Source organism: Sinohyriopsis cumingii, chromosome 10, assembly GCF_028554795.1.
Source record: "Sinohyriopsis cumingii isolate HCF-2022 chromosome 10, ASM2855479v2, whole genome shotgun sequence".
Lineage (NCBI taxonomy): Eukaryota > Metazoa > Mollusca > Bivalvia > Unionida > Unionidae > Sinohyriopsis > Sinohyriopsis cumingii.
The window spans coordinates 85,356,188-85,376,046 of record NC_142970.1 but is presented as its reverse complement, the minus strand read 5'-3'; the positions used below and the strand labels follow the sequence as shown (position 1 = coordinate 85,376,046).

The 19,859-nt window shown below is 33.2% G+C and overlaps 1 protein-coding gene across 9 annotated transcripts in view; it reads right to left on the bottom strand.

Annotated features, from left to right (window-relative positions):
- Positions 1-2,962: 2,962 nt before the first annotated feature.
- The window catches only part of LOC149790505 (thioredoxin domain-containing protein 3 homolog), a 57,745-nt gene continuing 40,848 nt past the window's right edge, over positions 2,963-19,859 (bottom strand). The window contains exons 9-18 of one of the 9 annotated variants that reach the window (XM_089972555.1): positions 17,902-17,994; positions 14,782-14,936; positions 14,299-14,373; positions 11,829-11,938; positions 10,342-10,486; positions 8,607-8,714; positions 6,213-6,361; positions 5,078-5,222; positions 4,319-4,423; positions 2,963-3,188 (exon numbers count right to left, since the gene is read on the bottom strand). In XM_089972555.1, the coding sequence (XP_089828681.1) occupies positions 3,044-3,188; positions 4,319-4,423; positions 5,078-5,222; positions 6,213-6,361; positions 8,607-8,714; positions 10,342-10,486; positions 11,829-11,938; positions 14,299-14,373; positions 14,782-14,936; positions 17,902-17,994 (1,230 nt within the window). In that variant the 3' untranslated portion in view covers positions 2,963-3,043. The remainder of the gene's footprint in view (positions 3,189-4,318; positions 4,424-5,077; positions 5,223-6,212; positions 6,362-8,606; positions 8,715-10,341; positions 10,487-11,828; positions 11,939-14,298; positions 14,374-14,781; positions 14,937-17,901; positions 17,995-19,859) is intronic. The other 8 variants (XM_089972554.1, XM_089972552.1, XM_089972553.1 and 5 more) reach the window with 8 other exon arrangements.

The window sequence follows — 19,859 nt, the reverse complement described above, 5'->3', positions numbered from 1 at the left end:
TTTTGTGGAAAATATCAAATCGTTCCTTCTGATTCCTTCACAGTTGAAGAAAAGGTCATATCTGAGTCAAATCCATTAAGACAATTGCTGATTCTATATACAAATTTTGAAATTGATTGTACTGTAGATAGGAAATTAATTTGAATCAATAAACTGTAAAAAGACTTTAGATTTTTCATTATCAGGAGCTAAGTATATTTAAAAATCTAGCAGGAAAAATTATATTAAACAAAACATACCTTTTTAGACTGTTTTAGTTATTTTCACTATTTTGGAAGATTTATAAACAATTACTTTTGGATTTAAATTTTGAAATTTCATTAGGAAAAATGAGGTACTCACAAGGTACGAACTGGGGTCTGCCTAATGTGACAGCCAGGATTAGAGTATGTTTCCTAAGCACAAACAGGTTTTCATGTTTACATGTTGTAAAACTGTCCTTAGATTGATACTGTATAAGCGGTCAATCAATGGGTATGACCAAATATTTCATCCTTATGTTAGAAATTCCAAGACCATTTGAAGGCTGCATTAATTGTTTGAGTGACTAGCTTGCAATTTGATCACATAATGTTTGATTAAAAAATAATTTATTGACTGAATCTAAACTTCTCTTAACTGTTGTCCATTGTTGAAATCAACAATGTCTGGGACACAGCTGTGGCTGTAATGCTTTCTTTACTAGGCTGCCTCCAAATGTTGAGTATCATTCAACATGTAATCATGAAAAATTAGATTCAGTTCTATGTCACAGGCTCAATTAAGTAATCATTTCAGTTCTCAAACTATATTTCAGAGCCATAATAATAGATGGTAAATTCCAACATTAGTAGAAATTATTTAGACTGCTGTTCTGAGCACATTAGTTTCAAAACACAAAATTGAATAACTTTTCAATAATTATCATTGTGAATAATTTACTTTAAACACTGCCTGCAAATCTTTTGTTTATTGGAAAACTAGCAATTAACCATACCATTTTTACACTTGTACAAAGATTATTAAACTTTTTATAAGTAACAAATTAAGCTGAAGGATGCAGCAAAACAGATGTTTTAAAACATGACTGTTCAGGTAACAATAAGAAAGAGAAAATGTAATTCATTTACTGAAAGGTAATGATTTCCAATATTAGGTAGTTGATTTTTGACCTAAAAAGCTGGGAACTTGTTGATTTTATAAAATAATTAAAATGATTATATTTTCAAAATGCATTTTAGTCTCCTAACAGGCTTTTCAAAGAAAATTTTCAATTCTCAATTAACAGACTAATGTTTTCATGCAATATTACTAATAATATAATGAAAATTCAATACAACTTACAACACTGACCTGTGTCTGGAATAAAGTAACTTGAAATGACATGTGAAAAGCATGTATAGAAATAGTGAAAAATAAAAGGATAAAATTGCTAATTTCTCTACTGCATAATGGCTGGTATATACTGTATTTAAGGGTGAAAACAGAAAGTGAGTATACTGTTACGGACTGTCAATATGCAGGTAAGCCAAGCATTTTAATTCTGCAACAGTTAAGATTCTAAGAAAAGGAGGACAAATTGTGTAGAATAAAGAAAAATTACACAGAATGTAACGTAATATTTCTTCAACATAATCTTTCATTAGCTCTTTGATTGAAATAAATGCAAACTCTTTATTAAGCAGAAAAGTAAATGATCAAGAAGATATTAGAAACTTTAAGAATTCTGGAGAAATTTCAGCATAAAATTATATATCTAATTAGCTTCATTTGATTGTATTCTTTAAAATGTACTATTTCCTAAAGGGCACTTGAAAAATAATATGAAATACTGATACAGTTCATTAATTTGAAAGCATCCTACCCAAAATGTCTACAGATCATATTAATGTTATTTTCCGCTAGCATGCATTTTCTTGCTGCTTATATTACATACATTTTCTTGCTGCTAACAAATATATGTTTAGGCATAGCTTATGCACAACATACAAGTCTTGCTTTAGAGTATCATATTCTAATTCAGCCTTTTGCCAATACATGTACATTGACCACAATAATAAGCAGTGCTCATTTCAATAAAACTCGTCTAGACAGTCACATATTCAACATTTCTAGACATTATATCACTGCTATCTGGTCTCAATTAGTGTCTTTCGATTCAGTCCATGTGGAGAGGGAAAGACAATGAAACTGAAAATAAAAACTACCACCATCCTGATATATCATTGCTTGATGGACTTGGAACTGTCTGCTCTGTCAAGTGTATGAACTTTAATTAATTCATCTTTTCATATTAAACTGCATTTTTGACTGCATTCACATCATTACTTGTGTGAAATTTACCCAAGAAATAAAAGGTCAGTTCTACAGTAGGTCAACCTACTGAGAAACGTCATCACAGATACTGCTGTGAATTAGGAACAGCTAGCATTGGGAACAATCCAGTTAATAGCAAGCCACCATCCAGTTCCTGTTTAGTACATTTTATGAAATGGTTCTACACACTTATTCTGTCAGTAAGTTCATATCCGTACTGTATACCCTTGTACAACACTGCTGTGCCAATTCAGTTTTGACTAAATCACTTACAGACAGAATATTTATCATTGTTTACAGCAGATGTAGACAGCCCTCCAGGTCAATCATCCAATTTATAATTTTCTGTGTTTTATAAAAATTATTTGCAGGACTGTTTGTTTTGATGTGCATAAACAGCCTCTTGGTACTGTATCCATTTATTATAACTAAATAATGTTTCTTTATTCTAAAGATAAAAAACTAAGCAATTACACCTAAATGTAAATTTCTCATTTGTAAATTTAAATTTTCAAATCTGAAATCTTGTAGTTATATCCTTGTATTTGATAGTGCTTACTCTGACAGCTAATTACACATGAAAGTTTGCACTTTTAATTCTTGTTTCTTGGTGCTAACCTGAGATTAAATCAATTTTGGGATAAGAAATACAACTTTAGTTCTCTCTAGGGACAGGACTATATTTAAGGATCATGCCTTGACATAATTGAGTCTGTCACATGCTGTTATCAATCACTCCATGTCCAAATCACACATCGATACCTTGTACAGTACCATCTGGAGTGAATTTCAAATCACCAAATATTTTCTTTATGCTTTCCTTAGCATGGTCCGGGTCTGAACTGCCATGCACTGCATTTCGTAACACATCCGTTCCATACTGGGCCCTGAGTCTGAAATGAAACATGCACAATCTATTGTAATTTTTTTCTGATATATATATATATATATATATATATATATATATATATATACCAAATCAATTCTTTTAATAAAATTGTATACAATTGTATTAAGGACAACGGGATACAAATTATATAACCAATGAATCCAGTAACTTTCATTAATTAGTTTGTTCATCTCTCCTTGTTCAATGTCAAAAGGCATGAGAGAAAAATCAAGCAAACATGAACAAGAGCAATTATTTGCATTAAAATATACTGAAATATTACAGGAGAACTGAGGAACCATCCAGTTTTCTATCTGAAAGGCAGCCATGATCATTCATCCTCCTAGAAACTTGTTGAAATTTTTTCTAACATATTACATGTTACACGTTTTTGCAGGTTAGCGAAATAAATTTAGATAATGTGTATCCCAAAGGCCTTAATACTAATATATTGTATAAAACTGAAAAACAATTTAATAAAAGCATTAATATACTTTATACACTTTTTAATACTGGCTTGCAATTTGTTCCAGATCCCTCTTGTACAATAATTTGAAGTCTCTGTCACTAAAAATGGAGCATGTGGTATCTACATGAACTAAAATAGTATCCACCCATATCCACCAATCACAAGTGGATTATACATCACGCATGTCTTGCCATCCAAACTGAACTTATATGCAGCATTTAAAAACCCATCCAACCCCACAGACATACATATCAGTACAACACATGAACAGTGAGCTACTGATACCATGGGGAATAGCATTTGTGAAAAATAAGGTTACCTTGATGTTAGTGGGATCTGCAACTCAGCAAAAAAGTATATTCTTCTGAATGCTTTGTTTATTATTTCATGTTATCACAACTGCCAATAAATACACCTCTGTCTTCTACAACCAACCCAGTCTTAACTCTCCTTTTTTTCAAAGTCTACGGCCCCCAGTCTTTGTGACCTTTCTGTCTGATATCAGATCACTTTCATAATTAGCTTGGGTAAGGGAAACTATGACCACCATTAGCTTCATAATTAGCTTGTAACATGGGCAACACAACAGTTTAACATTTCTTGAGACCTACCAAAAATATGACTTGGCAAAATGCTTGTATATTGAATGGTGCAATCTGACTTACGTATCTGGTTTTTCCTTTGCCTTTTCTGGATCTGTGGGACCAATCAATGACCTCCATCCCTGAACAGCATCTTCTCTGGACAGGATCATAAAGAATGTGGGACCACTAAAAGCAGAAACAGTGATGATATCAATTTATCATAATTAAAGTCCTCCTTCCTCTTTTCATTTTTTTAAAATTTTTTCCTCTTTCTCTCTCCTTCATTTGTAGCAGTAAAACAGAACTCAACTCATGATATTTTAAGATCCTCTTTCCATGCAAAATAATTTATTCTATGAATTCTGGAACAAAACATGATTTAATTTTCAATCTATTTATCTCAATTTGTGCCATAACACAACCAAAATTTTCACTAAAACAACCGATGAGGTGACTATCACAACATTAAATGATTCATTTGATAACTGTATGAACAGTAGATCCAGTTTAAATACAGATACCATTTTAGTGTCAAATTTGCTAATAAAAGATGCGTTAACAAGTTCTTCTTTGCTGAAAATGACCACTTGATTAAATAATGCAAGTTTTGAAAAATTCAGTGTCTCACCTGCATTCATATGCCTGTCAGGATTACCAATGTTCCTGACAAAAAGTTTAATGCAAAACTTTAACATTTTTGATGATAAAGACATTGAGCCTGCCAGAAAATGGATTACTATCTGTTACACTTAAGACAATAAAAATACATTAAGCAGTAAAAAAACATTTGAGATCATATGTCTTCAAAAATTACATTCCAGTAAAGTTGCATTTATGTACCTGATCATGTGCTCAACCAAATTATTGAAATACTCCTTGTCCTTATGATCTGCATAGAATTCCTCTGCCATCTCTCGAGTCAGCTTTGTCTCTTTTCTGGCCGCAATTCTAAAACCGGCTTCATGAATCTTGTCAATAATTTCCTCTGTATGGAAAGTAAATAATTCATGGTTATTGATAATAATGACAGACTGTCAAGGGTGGTGAAACTTATGAAAATTTTCGTTAAAATATACTAGATATAAAGGTTAAAAATGTCAGTACCAAAACGAAAGAAAAGAAACCACTTGTAATAAGATATTTCACTGGCACTGTGGTTTTGAGTAATAGTACCAGCAATGTTTAAATGAAATCGATCTAAGTCCAAAATTTGCAAGAGAAAGTTTATGAATGTACACATATCAACGGGTCTACTAAATTTCAACAGTGTTGATCATGTGATTATTAATCATGTAACTGTTTTATCAAAGATTTCACCATAAAAATTAAGTTTAAAAATATGCAAACAAATATTAGCCCCACCCCCAGTAGATAATGCACTTAAATATGAGTTAAGTTATTTACATACAAACATGTCTAATACATTTCAAACATCTTCACGTAGTGTTCTAAGAGTAACAGAACTAACTAAAATGCATTCAGGATGGACAGCATAATGTATTAAAAGCAGAAATATAATACTGACCAAATGATTTTACAATTGCTTAGAATTTCATAATAATTTCAAAAATAGGTTATTTTCAATTTAATTGTTTATCTTGATGATTTGATTGACATATCAAGTATGATTATGTGATGGAACTTAAAATTCTTCAAATATCCAGCAGAAGGAATAGCCCAAAATATATTCATTGTCATTAACGTATTTCTACTTCACATGTTTACCACACAAACCTCTTATTTTTCAAACTTCAAACTTATTGTATCTTCATTACAGAGTGAAAACGTTCCAATTTATTATGTGGTATCTATTTAATTTTGTTTAGTGACACCTTTTTGTTACATAATATCCAGTTCACAAATCTCTGATAACATCATGGTGAAAATCAAAGTTATATCTGTGTGGAAACGTATTAGGATACAACCAGCAAGTTACACACACACACACACACAAACTTAAGTTCTCACAGATCACCTTTTGTGCCATAAGCATCTGGCTTGATTACAGCTACTGTCTGCTCCACAGGGAAGAAGAATTTTAATTCTTTCTCTGCATCAGCTGCTGAGCTTGATCCATGCAATTGATTCAGTGGAGTATCATCTACTGAAAACTGAGCTCTCAAGCTGAAATCAAATCAATATCAATTTTCAGTTTAACAGGAAAAGAGGCAGAACTGCTGTCATAGGGGATGAAACACACATCTTTTACAACAGTCAGTACTTCTACAATCAGACTCATGTAGATCACCTAAGGTGTTTAACAATTGGTGACATTACATACCTTAAATGCTATAACCTCTCTCCCACTTTTACTCTCAAATGTCACCCAGATCCCCCCCCCCCATCTGCTGAAATGATATTATAAAGTTCCCATGATAATCGAATGTTTAAATGCGTCATATGCTTAAATTTACAAAATTTGGAGACTTTCTAAGAAAACTTCAGTCAATGATAATGTCAGCACTTCATTTATAAAAAGAGAAAGGACAAGAAGTACCCTGGGTTTATAGCATGAGGTGTACTGTACTCACAACACTACTTAGTACTGATGGTTTGGAGTCTGGTTTCACAGCACAGTGATACAAGCAGGTTATTGATTATCAAGGCAACTGGAGTGAAGTACTTTGCAGAGTCATGTACCAGAGAATATGATCTGGGATGGAATCAAAGCTACACAATTCAAAGGCAAAGCATTCTTTCCCTCTGCAATTTATTGGGCTTAGAGATCCCGAATGCAAAGCAGACAAAAGTAAATTGTATGAATAACCTCTGCCATGATCAATCTCAAAACTTTCTTGCATGGATGTTAGACATACATAACACAGATAAAATTATCAGGCTAATTAGGTGGACAATAAGTGATCATACACTACTTGTAACTTTCTGGGTTTTTTTTGCATTGGAAGATAGCTTTAATTCAAATCTTAAAATGACAATTTACAAATTCATCCTAACAATACTGAAAAACAAAGAAAATCAGTAAAAAATAATGTTTCATAGAATGAAGTAGGATACAATAATTTTAAAGTGGAAGATAATGAAATATATACATGTCATACAGGCATAAAAGACAATTGTAATTTGGCCATGGATATTTTTTCACCCAGAGCAATCTCCCTTGAAAATATTTGTGGACTCAGTTGTGTAACAAAAAATTGATTTACATGATATGTCTTTATGTAAACAATGTCTCACTCATTTAACCAAATGAAGTGTTTGATGTGCATGCTTTGAGCAGTCACTACTTAAGGTAGCAATAACTCACTATTTGGTTAGGAAACATATCCTTACTCACTGCATAAGGCAGGTGACCATTAAATACTGGACATTTATATAGGTAAATTAGAACAGCCATTGTGACCAGGTAACATCTGAACATAGATGACCGTTAGAACAGTTGAGACTAGTTTTACACAAGAATCAAGCAAACTGACAATGAATGAACTTACATTACTTATTGCTAATCAATATTTTGTGTCATCCCTACAGCATCATATCTGTTATAATCTAGGACAAATGGTACACATTTTTAAGAAATACTTTTCATTGAATATAGTAATAAAATAAAAGTTATTTAAAAAGCAATTTAAACCCTCATCCCAATCATAATCATGTCTGAAAATGATTGAGAAACTGGGTCTATATGAGTGCTGATTGTGCCTGAAATTAGGTGACAATGGTAACTTGGATAGAGCATCTGTTACTGAAATATATGGCAAAGTTGCCAACACACAAAAATTTAGGTCTAAATGCAGAAATAGACAAAAACATACACCAAAATCCCTAAATAAACTCATAACCATTCAGATCTGTTGTTCAATGATATTACACTCTGAAGAGTGTTGGGCCATTCTGTTGTTTCTACAGCATTCCACTCCCACCCCAGCAATGCTTACCGTATCAATACATGTCAATGAAAATAAAAGTCTCTTTAATATGGCATGAAAACATTTATTTGACAAAGTACACAATTTGAATCTAAATTTGAAAAAAGGCACTGCCTTAAAAAATATTGTAAAAGTTTGGTATTTTTGAATGCAGCCATTAATCACACTGACACAGAATGGAGAAACAAATCCATACAAATTTTCTTTTTCTTTCTTCTTGTCATCCTAAGCAAAGGACAGATAACAGGAAAAATTAATCTTACCAACTTGATTTTTAAGCTAATAAATTTAAATTAACATTCATCCAACACTATTTTTATCTTAACAGGAAGAATCCTCTCGTAAAATGAAGAAAAAAACCAGTGTAAGTAAAAAGATGTCAGATGCATGGTTTCTTTCATGGATAAATTACAAAACAACATCAGCCTAAAGACTATGACTTGTAAATATTTACTCTTTAAGTGTTGGAGGATGATACACACCTGTGTGGAGCCTCTTCTTTTGCTTTTTGAACTTCATGAGGACCCAGCATCTGCCTCCAGCCCTGCACTGCATCTTCCCTTGCTAGGCCAAGAGCAAGCAATGGACCACTAAGTAGAAAGAATAGTCTAATTTAAGCAGGCTCTTGCATGGCATATTTTCTTTAATTATTATTTCTTACAGTGGCATTGAAATTCCTTGGAATTTTACTGTCAAAGAAATTGGAAAACTGCCTGAAGGAAACTGGGAGCATTCTATTCTACAAGATACTATGCAAACATTTTTTTTCCCTAGAAAAAGGAGAATCAAATGCAGTAACATTTGTACGAGACTAACACATTAACCCCTGGAGGCTTTTGTTGTTTTCGCCTGAAATTCGAGTAGGAAACACATTTTGAAAGTTATTTATGAATACATCCTAATACATCAACTTCCAATGATTTTTCAATAACCTAATGCCTAGTTGTGTTAGAAACATCATTTTTCACTGGCTATTTGGCTTGCACATGAGCAGAAGGGTAAATGTTTTTTTTTGGTTATTTTTGCTTAACGGACCCATTATTTTTGTATGGAGACCACTCTTTATTCCAAATGCTCATCTTATCCTACTTTTTGCAAAGGTTCATCTGTCTGTTTGTAGTTCATACGGGTCTGCCTTAGATTGAGACCAAAAAGTCTAAAATCCTGACACAAAAGTGGATTCCGACCACGGGAGGATTTTGGGTGGAAAAAAATTGGGTAAAAAAAATGAGGTTTTTGCCTCTGTATTTTTTAGTGAAACTAGAACTTCCAGATTATTTGGTATCATTGTAGAGCACATCTGTCTACCTATCTATAATACCATCCACTTTAGTGTATCTTTACATGACCTTGATGCTACAGAGCTCCGCAGTAGGCTACTACCTCCTGCCACGTAAACTTGTTGCCAGGGGTTAATGAGTTAAGTAATAAATACAATAAAATTAAATATGAAGTATATACTGCTTGTGGTTTGGAGATTCACAAAGAGCAATGGAGAACAGGGAAAGATGGAGGGAATCGGTTGTGAAATCATCTATGGTGCACCAATGACCTCTTGGGTTACGAGATTGATGATGATGATGATGATGATGATGATAATGATGATGAAAGTGCATATACTTGCTTACAAGTTTGGTCAAACTGCAAATTGCAAAGTCCCAGATCTGCAACAGTAAAATGCGCCAGCATATCTTGGTCTCTGCAATTTGTCAGGAGTAATTTGTAGAAGAGACAGCACAGACCTTGATATGCGTGTGCATTATGGGACAACAGATCAGAACCTATGTTGTTTGCAGATGGACTCAACTTAAAAGTGAGTGTATAAGGTATGCATATTTTGACTTGTTGACAAAGATAAGACATGGGTGTTAACTTATCTAAAGCAAAGACATGATCTTTACACTGACAGATTTGTTACAAAGACAAAATGGCTGGCAATGAAGTTAATCAGTGTAATAAAAGTTGACTGGATTTGAAATTCTGATAATTGTAACAGTCTGAATATAACATTCTTCTTCCTAACTACATCCAGAAAAGTGTATATTACTGGCAGTAACTTGTAATATGTGAAGATAACAACAGTGTCAAGCTGTTGAGTTTTCAGAATCTTGTACTGGTAAAAATAAGTAATGAAGAAAAAGCAAGATATAAAATAACAGCAACACAAACACAGACTTTCTTTCCCTGCAGGACAAAAATCCATGGAAGCAAATGTACCTGGTCATTCTGGCTACAAGCTCTTCAAAGTATGGCTGCCCTTTGTGTTCAGAATAGAATTCTTCTACTTGTTCTTTGGAAAGCTGAAGTTCCTTCTCCATCGCCACACTAAAACCAGCCTCATGAATTTTCTGCAGGATCGCATCTGGCAAAAATTTTTTTGTAATAATCATGTGTTTATTCAAACAATGCTTATTCTATAATGTTGACTAAATGCAGATATTTTGTAAACTGATAAGATGCTGGTGCCAATCAATTGCATTCTGCAAAGCACAAAACTACATGCATATACATCCATCACAATCAGAGTGGTTACTGGGTTAAATAAGTCCGTTTGCAAGGGGTCATGATATGAGTTGCAACATCCTCACAAGTATGAAGGATCTGCATTAATTCTTACAAATACTTTAATACATCCCATGTGAGGACTGCACGACCATTTGATTACATAGTTGACTAATGAACTTGATTTGACTTCTTCAGACCACATAGCCTTAAATCTTAAAATCTGCATGACTCTTATATGTACAGGATTACAGAATTAAAAATTCTCATTCCATCATCAGTTGGCGCACCCCACACCCCAACTTTGTTAATCAAAGTTCGAGTCTACCTAATTCATGAGTAAAAGAGGGACAAGAGCATATAGAGTATAAATCAGCCTCTATTAACTCTTGTACACATTAGCTCATGTTTTCTTCTTTTAGAGTCAATCTAAAGTCTGTCTACATTCTTGCACATAACACAGTACATACGTAAAGTTCACTGTAACTTCCCCTATTAAAACTGGTACATGGGCATCCTATGCTATAACACGTAATGACCCTAGACTGTCCTACAAGCCTGAACCACATCTAGGAGGTACCCAAATTCAGGTTGACCAAATTATCAAGAGTAATAGGAAAAACCCAAGTCCGAGTCCACCACCCCTCCTCTCCCCCAAATGACTCTAAAATGCTAGTGTGAAAACAATATTTTTTGATGCAATACAACAACCCTTAGTTCTTTTTATGCCTTTCAGTGTACCGCAATCATTATCCATGTGACCCATGTTCGTGCTGGTTGTGAATGACTGTGCGGGTGATTGAGTGATTGAGTAAGTGATCAATCATGGTAGATGAAACACATGAAAGCGTGTTAACATCAATTCACTGCCAACTATCAAAAGCCACTGGCACATTGAATTGATAACACTTACTCATTCTACTTTTGCATTTAGTGATAGTCATAAATCAAGAGAACTGAAACGTGTACATTTTGAGTCTGGTTAGATATCATTTCATGTTAGTGAGTTGACATACTGAAATACTGGCGTGCGGGTTGTGTATCGTATTTGTCTTGTTTGTAGTATTGTATATTAAGAATTCATTCTGTTTTGTTTTAGAATTATCTCATACATTTCCTGTCTGTTAATAAACCCCATGACCAGCTAGTGTTGTTATCATTTCTATCTGTACAATGCCAGACTTGCATCCATTTTGACTAACCTTTGTGCAATTTAAAGGCATCTGGTCGGATGAGGGCTAGTGTCCTCTGGAGTTTAGGTTTACCCTCTATAGGTGGTGCCGCAAAGTCAGGGAAGAAAAATGCAAGCTCTCTGAATTAGAAAATAATATTAAATATGTACCTGTTTAATATGCACCCTCAGTGTGCAAATAGTCAGTACCCATATCTGCTGATTTTGAATTAAGTCAAAGTAACAAAAACTGTACAGGAGAAATTTCAAATATTTTGCACTGAAGTAAACCTGACACTACACAACACATTTCCTCACATACCTGTCCATACTAAAAATGTTCCAACTGAGGGTACAACATTTCCCTGAAACTTTCCCAACTTTTGACTGAATATATAAATTTTCCACAACTTAAGGCCTCCTTGAAAAATGAAACTTCTGACTTTTCCCAAAAATGTTGGAATCCCAAAGAGTACAAGTTTATGTATTATACGGTATAACTAAGCTGCCAAATTATACTTTTTTACATTATAGATTTCTTACAGTTTATTAACTGGAGTGTGCATGCATCAGAATTATATCAGTTAAACATTAATGTTCGAAATGTATAGGATATTTGTCTATGATACTGTAATAATTATAGGAAATATGTGTATTTTATCAAAATAAAAATATGCAACAAATTTTAAGTTCATGGAACATTTTAACTTAAATTTTTTTATCAGCTGATGTTTGTAAATATAATGTAGAGTATTTATACCTGACAATAACAAAAATACATACAAATATAGATATGATTCATTCTTTCTTTTACTCAGTTAAAAGACCAACACTCTTTAGGGATACTTTGGATCATCCCATAAGAGGTCTCCTAACAGAGGTTGGACTGTACATTCATGAAAGTAGTAATCTCTGGAAATTGCATGGTTAAATATGAGCGAGTGAGATAATGAATAAGTAAGCTATCAATCACAGTGAAGCACGCGAAGGGGTGCTAACGTCTACATAAAGCTTCAGTAAATTGTTTACATTTTATGTCACACCTACTGAATTGACTGTATTTACAAAAATTTGAAAGGCTCAACTGCAACATTATCAACCCTTTCAACTGCTTTCTAAAGAAGGACCTTGGACGTAAACAGTAGCTACCTGAACTGCCCTTAAGTCCAGGGTTTCTAATACATCACAACTTCAATGACATAAGACTGACACAAAGACATTTCAGCATGACTCAATGACACGATGTTACTGATAACAATGTAAGTTTGAGGCTACTGAAATAAAAATGTTTTATTTAAAAGCAATAGGTGTAATATTGAAAATTAAACATGCAGGTAATTTACTGATGGTTGAAACATCACAAGTGAGATTTACAATGCCTATCCTTCCATAAGGATTATTTTAAAGTCTAGCATGATTCTCAAGCTACCCACTGATAACAGTTATATTGGCATGAAACAACAGAGCTAACTGCCAAATTTAAAGTCCAAATTTTGCTTCCACAAACATGAGATAGTGTTTGCCAACCTATACTTCATACTCAAGGTTCCTTGGAAAGGTGTGACTTGCAGAGATCCTTAGCCTGATTACTGATCTTTATATCAGGTAACTATTACACATAATTTCACTTTAATGTACAGTCTTAGTAGGACAATTTTAACCCATACCACTTTTGTTTCAAAGATCCAAGCATATTAAATGAAGAAGACAATGATCTCTGACATCAAAATTACTATTAAATAGAAGATGACAGTGCCTTGGACACAAAAGCACTGGCAAACAGAAAGTTAATATGTGAGGTTACATATATGAATTTGCTGAATTGGTTATATAAAATCAATATATCAACCTCTGCAAGTCACATATTTTCACTGACAATGACTTAAGAAAAATAGGCTGGCAGACCCTTGCTGGTGGTGGCAAATTTGGACTGTTCAATAGACCATTGGCTCTGATGTCACCCATCAGTAAAGTGGCAACAAAGACTTGGACCATAGGCATCAACAAAAAAAGTATATTAGTAATTGTTAAAATGAAAGCAGAATTCATCTAAAATTCAAGAACAGCAATTGTCCCTAGTAATTAAGGACAGTTTGCATTTTAACTGTCAACAAAGATTCAACATGATCAGTGCAATGTTACTCGTCACAGCTTTTATGAGATGCCTCTCAGGCATCAATAAAGTTGTTAGCACTGCAATTATTATTATTATTATTATTATTCATATTATTATTATTATTATTATTATTATTATTATTATTATTATTATTATTATTAACTGTATAATGGGCTATTTTTATTGATGAAATTCTGAATTGGAGTTGCATTAACAACATACTTGTACCAAGAAAATTAGAACTTACACATCTATATGTTTATATTCATTTTCATGGAAAGGCTAGACATTTCAAAACTGGTACAAATTGGAATCACATATAAATACATGTTACATATTAATTATTATTATTATTATTATTATTATTATTAATGTGTATACTGACCTCTCTGCCATTTCTTCAGAGCTGCTGCCATGAAGACAGTTCATCATTGTGTCTTTGCCATACTTGGCTCTCAAGCTATAATTACAAGAGATTATTTTAAACTTACAGATAACAGAACTCACATGATTAACAATGAAAAAGGTGCCTTGCTATACATTTCAATGGACATAAAACATTGTTAATATGAGTTACAACTTTAAAACAAAAATTATATTGAGTATATATGTATTAGGGTGCTATACCATATTATTACTAGGGCGAACACGAGGGGGAAATTCAGTGTTTTGATATAATTATTGCATGCTTTGGTTGAGAAGAAAACAGTTTAGCAGCTATAAATTGTTACATGAAATGGCATAATAATGAACTCTTTGACTGAAGACCAGGATAACGCTGTGTAGACAGACTGCAGTATACAACAATATCGGAAACTTCTTGCTGTTATGGTGTACCCCCCACCTTCAGAAAATGTGAGGCACCTACCTATCTGGGGCCTTCTCCTTAGCCTCCTCTATGTCGGTAGGTCCCATGATATCTCGGAACTCTTTGATGATATTCTGCCCTGTCTTTCCTTTTGTGATTACCAGGATATGGCTGGGACCACTTGTCATGTACTTTATCAAATCTGGGTAGAATGTCTAGAAAAAGAAAAGTGGTCTCTTAGCCAAATGTTTAGTGTGTCAGGTACTGAAGGAGATAATGATGAATGATCATGGAAATTAAATGGCATTGGTTTTTTTTGCATTTTTAAAACTGTAAGTCATTGCTATGATCAGTTGCTGAATTACCCAATAAGATTACACGAACTAACAAACAACCAATGCCATCAACTTGATACTCAATTTATATGTACTCAGATTTCTAATACAACACAGACACAAACTGGTACAGGCGATATTTTAATCAATAAATAATTGCAACTAACATAAAAATAATCAGTTTCATCAGATATACCTGCAGCAATGTTCCAACAACTAGGCAATATTCCTTATTACAAATGCAGATTATAGTAACCAGATTAGTACAAACAATATCATGAAATTTTCTGTGATTAAGTTAATTAAAGTACAGGTATGTAAATAAAAATATCTAATTAATCATAAGGTGAAATTTTTGTTACAATCAGAACTGCTTTTTAAGTTTTATGAAAGATTAGAACAATATATTGGTTCAAACATTTTTCTTGCAAAAAACCTGACAATTCACGAAATATGAAAGTATGACATTCTGGATTATCCAGAGTTTAAAATTAGTGCTTTTTAAGTTTATTTGACTTCAAAATTAAAACCATAATCAATCATTTGGCATCAAACTGATAATATGGGTCTAAATACAGCACTCCCTCATTACAAGGACATTCATTATAACATTATCTGTTATATTGTATGTATGGTAATGGCTGCAAGTTCAATAAGTAGTTTAAAAACTGTTTCATGCAGTTGTGTGTACTTCATTATAACGTGGTCTCACTACAAGATAGTATATTCTATGACTGTCAAGCACGGCATTGTAATGATGGAGTAATGTATCATGTACTTCATTATTATGTGGTCTCACTATAAGATAGTATATTCTATGATTCTAAGGCACAGCATTGTAATGAGGGAATAATGCATCATGTACTTCATTATAATGTGGTCTCACTATAAGATAGTATATTATATGATTATAAAGCACAGCATTGTAATGAGGGAGTAATGTATCATGTACTTCATTATAATGTGGTCTCACTATAAGATAGTATATTCTATGATTCTAAAGCACAACATTATAATGAGGGAGTAATGTATCATGTACTTCATTATAATGTGGTCTCACTATAAGATAGTATATTTATATGATTCTCAAGTATAGCATTGTAATGAGGGAGTAATGTATCATGTACTTCATTATAATGTGATCTCACTATAAGATAGTATATTCTATGATTCTCAAGCACAGCATTGTAATGAGGGAGTAATGTATCATGTACTTCATTATAATGTGGTCTCACTATAAGATAGTATATTCTATGATTCTCAAGCACAGTATTGTAATGAGGGAGTACTGTATCATGTACTTCATTATAATGTGGTCTCACTATAAGACTAACTCTGACTCCCATGGACAGCATTATAACGAGGGTGTAGTGTTATGAACTCACTGTTCTCACTTCAATTTTGTAACTTATTCATACTGACAGTGGACCTATGAAATGTCAATATGTACTATAAACATTCATACTTGCACATTTACATTTGTTGCAAATCAAGTATGAAAACAAACAAAAAATAATAAATCTGAAATAATTCACATTCATGAGCAATAAACTCAACATATTTTAGCTGTGGAGAAATTTGAGTGACTTCGCTGTCATATTTTGAGGTTACAAATCTAATTCCTGCTGAAATTTATTATCTGATGAAAAAGAAAATGTCATCAAATAATGTGGGATGCAACTAAACAGTCATCCATTTTGCTAAATGGTAATGCATCTATTCTCAGTATGTTTGGCAACAGGATATCAACAATTACTATAGGCAGTATATAAAGTAAATGTTTCTCCTTAGTGGGGTCAGTCCATATTTGGTATGGGTAAATAAACTGAATAATCAAGTGGCTTTCTATGTGGTATTCATTAATTGTTGTCGGTGATATCAATATGTGTACTGTGAATAATGAGTTAAAGGCACTGTAATGAACCTTTCCACGGCTGCAGGCAAGCTGAAAGATGTCTGCCATTTGCCAAGTCTGACAACTGTGGGCAATCTAAAAGATGTCTGCCATGTGCCAAGTCTGAGAGCTGTGGGCAAGCTGAAAGATGTCTGTCATGTGCCAAGTCTGACAACTGTGGGCAATCTAAAAATTGTCTGCTATGTGCCAAGTCTGACAGCTGTGGACAAGCTGAAAGATGTCTGTCATGTGCCAAGTCTGACAACCGTGGGCAAACTAAAAAATGTCTGCTATGTACCAAATCTGATGGCTGTGGACCAGCAGAATCCAGTCAAGTTCATAACAGAAATGAGGTCAGTTTAATTGACAAAATTCCTCTTTTCATAATGAGTAATGGAACAGCCTAGCAGGTCAATTAAGTGACATAATCCTACTGCATGATTGGTTCATCATAACAGTTCCCTTGTTGAATGGTAAATACAAAAAGTCCTTTGGACATTTTCCTTATTATAGTGTTGTGCAGTTGAGAAGAATTATAAAAATGGAAAAGAAGACATACCTTCAGATGAGGTAGAAAATTATATTGGTTGCCTGGGGTAAAATAAATACCTTCCTATATCCATGTGATTGCTAAAACATGTAACATCACAACCAAAATTTCCAACTCACCAAATTAGACAAAATCATTACAAGTTACATATTTGAAAATATCATACTATATAGTGATAACTGATGTGCAAAATGTGCACTTTCAATATATTACATGTGAAAAGATTGTAATGAACTCACAGTATTATAAAAAGATTAAATGACCATCTAAAAGTCATGAATTTTAAGTTCAAGCAATAGCAAACTCTAATTCAACATTGAGAAGATTATATAATTGTGCATGCAAACAATGTTCATTCAAATGTGCGTTTGTATTTAAATTGTGCTTGTTTATGCTATTACCTGGTCTTTCAGATTGCCATAAATCATGTTGGCTTCCTCCTCTGTCAACTGCCTCTCTTCCTCTCGTAGAATTTCAATACCCCTCTGCCGCAACTGTATTCCACATAAAATAGACATCATATGAATTTAACTCATATCTTTAATAAGAAATATATATTTTCAATGATACAGTTTCAATGGAACACTATTTTCTTATTTCTATGTGTCATTATGTGTGATACAGTTTGCCCATGCAAGAAATCCATTTGGGATTAATACAATTAACAATGACAAAGATTCAGTGGAATACTATTTTGCTCATTGCCATGTATGTGTGATACAGTAGGCCTATGTAAGAAATCCATCTGGGATTAACAGAATCCATTAGTGTAGGATAGGAATATTCTACCTGAAGGTAGGAATTTTGTATCAGATACAAGGTTTTGCCAAGTGTCTGTTGCAAGGTTTTGCCAGTGTCTTTTGCAAAATTCTAATTCTGAGGGTAGAATTTTATGAAGCAACACTGATGCATAATGATAGAATTTTAGTCTCACATTTCGAAATAAAAAAATTTGGTTGGTGGTCAAAATAACATATTTTGAATTCTGATGCAACTTTCAAACTGCAAAAGTACAACTGAAACTTTTCTCATTTTAAGACCCAGTGTACAAAGTTGCGGTTACATCAAAAAATTCGGCGTAAACTTTGAATGAAATTTAAAAGAGATGTAAAGACAGTTGAGGTAATGGATACATATCATTCAAAACTGGAGAAGAGAGCTTGCACAATGACAAAAATGTGAACAAATCAGAAAATAAAGTCAACTTTTACCCTAAATATTAAATAAGACAGACACAAAATAATAATGTAGAACTCAATTCAACTTTGGTATAAAGTTAATTTTCCTTTCATAAATAATAATGAAAAGATGAGTTTAAAAATTGTGTTGAAAACAATAGCTATTTTTTAAAATTGAAATTAGACTTAAAAAATTGTATTAGTAGCAGTGCTGATCAGTGCAGAATGTCCTACTTGTGGGACATTCACTTTAACCGCTACCTTTTTTAGAGGTTTTCAAAGTTCATGTTTACCATGAATGGATTATGTGATGAAAGATAAAGATATTCCCCATCACTGCTTATCAGTGGAAAACATGATCAAGTACACATGTTAGCTCAGCTGGTAGAGCACTGAACTGGTAATCCAAGGGTCACAGATTCGATACCCTTTCTGACCAGCCCTGCTTGGATACCCTCAGTGTTTCCTTGAAAAAGGCACTTAGTTCCCATTTCCTCAGCATGATGAAGCCATTAATGTGCCAAATTTGCCAATTAAAAAAATAACAAAAAATAAATGTGTGTAAGAACATGAGAAATGTGTATCACACATGAGTGCACTGAATGGCAATACAGATGATATCGTTGAGCTTAAGACATCAGGAGTATCATCAATGTTATGAGAATGTGCAATTCTGAAAAGACAATTTGTTTCTTGTTTATCAAGAGAATAGTTGTTTACAAAACAATGTTTGGTTGTAAACAAAAATTTGAATGCTCTATTAAATGACTTAAAAATGTATAGACAATACCCTGTCTTTCTATATCTAAATCAGTGTCAATTATATTGCCATCGTTTTGTCCACCACTTTTTTCTTATTACAAATGAGAGACAAATAATCCATCATATGCACTTTTTCAATAGGGAAATCTAACCCTCAGGAGCATACAAATAAGAAAAAAAAAAAGAAACCTTGTTGCTACCCACAAAATATTGATCCTGAAGGTGAGATTTCCCTATCTCCACCTAGTTCTGCCACAAATACTGATGCCAAGGGTAGATTTTCTCTATCATACACAAATGTGTTTAATGGATTATATTATTCCCACCGTTGTATAAAGCAAAGTATGTACACCTTCCCTGCATATGGCTTTCACAAATTTCAGTACTGTAAATATCTCAGCAAAAAGATCTCGAAATAA